This window comes from Camelina sativa, chromosome 13, assembly GCF_000633955.1.
Source record: "Camelina sativa cultivar DH55 chromosome 13, Cs, whole genome shotgun sequence".
Classification (NCBI taxonomy): Eukaryota; Viridiplantae; Streptophyta; class Magnoliopsida; order Brassicales; family Brassicaceae; genus Camelina; species Camelina sativa.
This window is the reverse complement of record NC_025697.1, coordinates 8,215,431-8,222,174: the sequence shown is the minus strand read 5'-3', so window position 1 is coordinate 8,222,174 and position 6,744 is coordinate 8,215,431. Positions and strand designations below refer to the sequence as shown.

At 35.8% G+C, this 6,744-nt stretch overlaps 1 protein-coding gene across 2 annotated transcripts in view; it reads right to left on the bottom strand.

Moving 5' to 3' along the window:
- LOC104735941 (sugar transporter ERD6-like 16) overlaps positions 3,376–6,744 on the bottom strand; it is a 3,921-nt gene continuing 552 nt past the window's right edge. The window contains exons 2-17 of one of the 2 annotated variants that reach the window (XM_010455835.2): positions 6,616–6,710; positions 6,456–6,518; positions 6,229–6,318; positions 6,074–6,133; positions 5,897–5,962; positions 5,566–5,707; positions 5,415–5,479; positions 5,144–5,317; positions 4,968–5,052; positions 4,834–4,880; positions 4,688–4,750; positions 4,549–4,608; positions 4,389–4,442; positions 4,206–4,265; positions 3,936–4,050; positions 3,376–3,812 (exon numbers count right to left, since the gene is read on the bottom strand). In XM_010455835.2, coding sequence (XP_010454137.1) covers positions 3,691–3,812; positions 3,936–4,050; positions 4,206–4,265; positions 4,389–4,442; positions 4,549–4,608; positions 4,688–4,750; positions 4,834–4,880; positions 4,968–5,052; positions 5,144–5,317; positions 5,415–5,479; positions 5,566–5,707; positions 5,897–5,962; positions 6,074–6,133; positions 6,229–6,318; positions 6,456–6,518; positions 6,616–6,710 — 1,361 coding nt within the window. In that variant the 3' untranslated portion in view covers positions 3,376–3,690. Of the gene's footprint in view, positions 3,813–3,935; positions 4,051–4,205; positions 4,266–4,388; positions 4,443–4,548; positions 4,609–4,687; positions 4,751–4,833; positions 4,881–4,967; positions 5,053–5,143; positions 5,318–5,414; positions 5,480–5,565; positions 5,708–5,896; positions 5,963–6,073; positions 6,134–6,228; positions 6,319–6,455; positions 6,519–6,615; positions 6,742–6,744 lie in introns of both variants that reach the window. The other variant, XM_019234365.1, reaches the window with a different exon arrangement.

Genomic DNA, 6,744 nt, shown 5'->3' with positions numbered 1-6,744 from the left:
ATTGAGAAGGGATTAAATACGCCACGTCATCAACATCAGAGTTAAGAAGAGAGGGTTAATACGGTAATTTTCTCTATATGGGTTAATAACTCCATAAGCAAAGCCTCTGGATCGCCGAGAGAGTTACATGCGAATATGTAAATGCTTTTGGAATAGCATTATTAGACCTTTATTTTGATGCAAAAAAGTAAAGCAAAACAAAAGAAAAAATGTAAGGGAGTTGTTATATATTATCCCATATGTGTTGTAAGAGACGCTACGTGTCAGCGTGCTATTGGTTTGACGAAAAAATAGAAAATGTGGAATTTTTTTTTTGGAATCGTCTGGGTGTGGAGGAAGAGGAGATTGCTGTCGGAGAAGAGGAGATTTCTGCCGGAGGAAGAGGAGATTGTCGTGTCCCATCGCGATATTTTGATTGAATCGTGAATCGGCTGTGATTGCATGTAGGAGAGGCGATTTGGAAATTAGGGTATCGTGAATTGGGAGTCCACTCAATCGGAAGAGATTGAATCAATTGGAAGCAAAGGGTAAGTTTCTCAATTTAATTACTGATTGAATCAATCTTGATTAGTATTTGATGATTAGGGTTTTTTTAATTTTGGATCGAAATTAGGGTTTTTTTATGTTTTTTAGAAAATTAGGATTCTTGGTGTTCATGTGTTCCGTTTTGATCCTTACTTTAGCAGATGAGTACTTTTTAACTCCGGTTATGATGAATTTGAAAAGATTTGGCCATGAATGTATCGCAATATGCTGATTAAAGTTACTAACTTGATTCAACATAAGCTATTTGTTGTTTTTGGTGTTGTTATTTGTGTAAGCTAATGATGATCCGTTTTGGTTAAGTTTAGATAATGTGTGGAGTTGGATATGTAATTGTTTCGGTTCTTGACACATGATTGTTTTTTGTGTTGTTATTAGTTGTTTTTGATGTTGTTATTTGTGGTAGCTAATGATGATTTAGTAAATGTTTTTGTTCTTGACACATGATTGTATAATTTTAGAGTACATTGTTCTTGTTCGATTTAGCTTGTTCATGAATGATTAATTTTATTTTGAATTTGGGCTTCATTAACCGCGGATCTGTCTTTTGTTTTGAGGTTAAATGGACAAACATGGATTGATGCATTGATGAATATAGAGTGTGAAGGATCTATTGAGTATGGACAAACATGGATCTCTTCGGCCATGAAGGAAGGTAATCATCATCCTCAACTTTTTTGCATTTATTTGGTGTTAGTTAAAGCTTTTGTTTGTTGGTTGTGATAAATAGATTTAGTACTTGCTAGTGTAGGTATTAGTGTAGTCTTTGATGTTATAGCTTTTGTTTGTTGGTTGTGATAAATAGGTTTAGTAATTGCTATTGTTGGTATTAGTCTAGTCAGTCATTGATGTGTTAGTTGGTTGTGAAGATTTTTAATGTGTGGTTGTTGTAGTTTAGGTAAACACTTTATTTCAAAAATTAAACCAACATAAATATAAACTAAACCTTATAAATTCAAACACAAACAAAACACAAATCCTTCTCCCTTTAGCAATCTCTTGTTTCTCATTTAACAAACACATCTCCTTCTCCCTTTAGCAATCTCTTGTTTCTCATTTAACAAACACATCTCCTTCTCCCTTTAGCAATATGGATCCAAACGATTACATGAATCCTTATTGTCCCACCTCTAGCTATTTGAATATGTTACAAAGTCAACTTGATACCCAAAACCTCGATTACTCTCCTTCTCTAAGTCCATGTTCTGAAGCTCCATCTTCACCTGCATCCCCACAAGAAAACCGCAAGTCAAGGCAAGCATGGTTACCAATAGATGATACCATGTTGGTCAGCGTTTGGCTCAACACTAGCAAGGATCCGATTACTTCCAACCAGCAAAGACTTGCATCCTTTTGGGGGAGGATTGCGAAATACTTTGCATCCTGTCCGAATGCTGTTGGTCGGCCAAAGAGAGAGGCGAGTCACTGTAATCTGTTTAAGTTTGTGTTTGTGATTGTGTTTGTAATCGGACAGGTCGAGAAAGAAGCCAACCTCTCATCAGTCCGTGAAGCCAACCTCTCATCAGTCCGTGAAGCCAATACACATGTTCTTTTGTATTTTTGTGTTTCTACCACAAGTTTTTACAAGTCTTTTGTATTTTTATGCTTTTACCACATGTTTGTACAAGTACTTTTGTCATTATTTACTTCTACCACATATTATTTCCAATGGTTGTGTACCACAAATTTCAAGAACTCAAGCTACCTCTTTTTTCTATATAATGATCAACACCAGCACCAGCAGATCTTCAAAGACTAATCGACATTGGCGAGTTTTGCGGATTTCCCGGCATGATAGGAAGCATCGATTGTATGCATTGGGAGTGGAAGAATTGTCCCACCGCATGGAAAGGTCAATACACCCGCAGATCTGGAAAGCCCACAATCGTTTTAGAGGCGGTGGCTTCGTATGATCTCTGGATCTGGCATGCTTTCTTTGGACTACCAGGTACATTAAACGATATCAATATTCTTGACCGATCTCAAGTCTTTGATGATATTTTGCATGGTCGAGCTCCTAAAGTTAAATACAGTGTCAACGGACATGAGTATAAATTGGCTTACTATCTGACGGATGGTATTTATCCAAAATGGTCTACTTTTATCTAATCTATTCCACTGCCACAAACTCCAAAAGACGCTTTATTTGCGAGACAACAAGAAGCTGTGCGTAAAGATGTAGAGCGTGCTTTTGGAGTTTTGCATGCTCGATTTGCCATAGTCAAAAACCCGGCTCTTATTTGGGATACAGTAAAAATTGGGAAAATAATGAGAACGTGTATCATACTGCACAATATGATAGTAGATGACGAACGAGATGGGTACACTCTGTTTGATGAAACTGAATTCACACAAATGGAGTCAAGTAGAGATTCTGAAGTTGACTACACGCTTCCAACACCCAGACCTTCATGTGTCGCTACTATGCTCAAGAATCGAAAGGATGTTCGTGATAAAGAAAAAAATAAATGCTTGCAAGATGATTTGGTTGAGCATATTTGGGCAAAATTTGGAGCAAATCAGTATTAAAATTAATCATTCTCTCCATTTATAAATTGCACTTTTGTTGTAATATGTATTAATGTTTTTATTATGTTTTGTATGTTTAAAAATTAATTTAAATGCAATATTTTCTAATTTTATAAAATCTTAAATGTTTACACATTTATACCACTTCTATTCTATTTAAAATTTTAATTCTATTTAAAATTTTAAAATTTAAAAAAACAATTTTTAAAAAAATAAGAAACCCAAAATAAGAACCTACCAATAAAAGAGAAAATTTTCTCTAAAAGATCATAGGTTCTTATATTCCAAACAGTACACAATTAATTCATAAAAAATTTAAGAACTCCCCTTCTAATAACCCACCGATAATTATGCTCTTAGCATGTGGAAACATTTAACATCACCATCTAACAATCAAAACCTAAAATTGATGATATTGTATTATTGTAGTATAACTTAAACGTGAATAAAAATACAAATAAAAACCTATTCTAAATACATTCGTGCAATGCATAAACCTTATCATCGTCAGTCGGACTTTTATCTTCCGAGGGTGACACTTTTACTATACTCCGTCTTGAGCTCAACACCGGTAAAAAAAGCTCTACTCGATTTGATAAATTTCCCATAAATCCCAGCTTATGTTTCTCTGCGGATACAAGCTTGGATCTCTTCTAATGTCTTCCCTTTCGTCTCAGGGACCATTTTAGCCACAAAGATTATCGTCATGGCTGCAAAAGCAGAATATATATAGAATGTACCTACACAACCAAAAAAACAAATAGCTTAATTTTTTTTTTGTCTCAATTTAGAGTTTCTAAAAAGCGGTTTTCTTGCGGTTGCACTGATCTCCGATCCCAACACTAGCCATTAAGAGTGTGTACCTGGAGAGCTCCAGCTCATGAGGAAGTTGAATGTGTAAGAAACAGCCCAAGCACCAGACCAATTCACCAGTACCACTAAGCTTCCTGCGACCCCCTTCACGTTTATGGGAAATATCTGCGTTTGTTTCATCCCAAAAAAAAATGAGCACCACTTCAGTACTTACTCTACTAAATGTCTTCTCTGTTTATAAACAAAGTAACTTCCTACGCAAGTACCGTATCTGTTTTTAAACAATGTTACTTTTTACACAAGGAACCATGGTACCATACCTCCGACATTATCACCCAAGGAACAGGTCCCATTCCGATGGAGAAAGCAGCTACATATATCTGAATAGTGAAGAGAAGACGTGAGTTTTAGTACTAGTACCATGGACTATACTAACAGTTTAACACACAGCTCTGTACTTGAGCTCTGTTTCTAGTAGTAAGTAAGAACTAAGTTTTACTTACAAGTACACCTCCAACGGCTAGCATAGGAACCCATTCAAGCAACAGGCTTTGTCCCTGAATCACAAACATAAAATAATCGATGTTACGATTTGATTTAACGCACATACGAATACATTTACAAGCGAAATCAGGGGTTTAGCTAGGGCTTTATGATAAGGACCTTGAGGAAGAAAGATGTTCCTGTGAGAATACATCCCAAGAAGATACCACCAGCTGAAATCTGCAGCAACATTTGGTCTAAATATATAAAACTGAACTTTGGACTCAAAAACCCTTTTCTTAAATTAAAAATATTTTACCATTATTAGTGGCCTTCTTCCAGTTTTGTCTATCAAGATTGTTCCAAGAACAGTTATGGGGACCTGTTAACAACGATTTTATCTGTGTTAAAGTAGTGAGAATATAAACTATTAGAATATCGAGTAAAGCAAAAACGTTTATGCACCTGAACACAAGCGATAGCGATTGTTCCGAGCTTCCCAGAAGAAAATCCTGCAAGTGTTTTTAAAGACATATGTTAGAATCTAAACTGAACTTGGTTCTAATTCAAGACTAGATATTGAGGTCTATCTAACATACCAGCTTTTACAAACGTTTCGCTTGCGTAGAATCCGATCCCGTTGATTCCCACAAATTGTTGGAATACCATCAGGGAAACACCAATCTGAAGAAGAAAACAAATTTAATCAAATAAACACGCAAAAGATTGACTGATAAGTTTTTATTTTTGGCGCGGCTTCTGAGATAAAACTTACGGTGACAGATCGACCATATTTCTTGGAAACAAGATCTTGGATTCTTGCTTTTGGAAGAATTTCCAGAGCTTGAATCGAGCCTTGGATACCTTGTGCTTCATTTGTGATATCTATATCTTTTCCCCGCAGCATTTGTAGGGCTATAAGGAAATCTTTCTCACGGCCTGCTTTTGCCTGGAAAAGCAAGAGCATGGAAGACTTAGATGATGTTTTAGAAACTTATTTGTTAACAAGACTGGTAAAAAATCATGAATCGGATAGAGGAAATTACCAGCCATCGAGGTGATTCGGGTATGAAGCACAATCCAACGAGCAAAACAATGCAGGGAGCAATTCCTTGTAAGACCAAACACATAAATATTGATTAGTTTCCAAAGGGAATTTTCTAGAAAGATTTAAACAAGAAACCGAGAGAAATTTACCGGTCAGGGCAAGAGTTTTCCAAGAAATGAGAGATCCGATCAAGAAAGAAACGGATGAGCCGATCACAATCATGAGTTGGTTCAGTGTTGTGAGCCCACCTCGGAGGTGCTTGGGAGATATCTCAGCAATGTACACAGGGACCTGTACATGTTTTTATTCATTGATTTACATTGGAGACTGAGAGTTTTTATAATTTTAACATAATTATTTACTAAAAATAGTAGAATTTCAATCACCGATATATCTTTGACTGACTACTACATAAAAAAAATTGATTTCAAAGGGTTATATAAGATTTAATTAAATAAAAAAAACCAGTGAGTTAATTACCACATAAGAAAAAACTCCAATTCCATATCCTGTAAAGAACCTTCCTACATCAAGTAACAAAGCACCCTGCACCACATTTTAACATCATAGTTACATCAATATATATCTATACTAGTTTCAATGTTGCAGATAATTTTAAAATAGGTATGTATTACTATTAGGTGTAAATTTAAATACCTTGGAGAAGAAGACAGCGAGCCAACCCGTGATGCAGAAGCAAGCTGAGGTTCTCATAGCCTGAAATGAGTGTTGACATACCAAGTATTTTAATAATGGTATTTTGAAATCTTAATACTGGCCAATTAAGTTTGGGACTGGGAAAGTTAATTTACCCCTTTTCGGCCGGAGAAATCTGAAATTTTCCCACTCATGACAGCACCAATCATTGCACCGATTGTTAGGATGGATCCAAACATGGAGAACTGCATGTTTCACACACATACACACACATTAATTATGCGTATAAATATAAAGTACAAAAATTGAAAAATTCTAGTTGACAAAACAAAAAAAAAACAGGGAAGAAAACTTTGGTTAATCCAGAAGTATAGACACAAACCTCTGCAAGGGAGAGATTGAGATCTTGTCTGATAGATGACTGAGTAGGCGCTGAGTATCCAACCTTTTAACAAATAATTAAAAAGAAAAAATCTAAGAGTGCATGAGAACTAATTAAGACAGAGGTTGAAACAGAGTTTGTCTCTAAAGCCAAAACTTACACAAGAGCCGAACTCAAAGGAGCCACAGACAGCAACAAAAGTGCTGAAGATAACCATCAAGTAGGATTCATTAACCTCACTCTCTTTTTCATCATCTTGATCAGTCAAAAATGGTTTCCCTAGATCCTC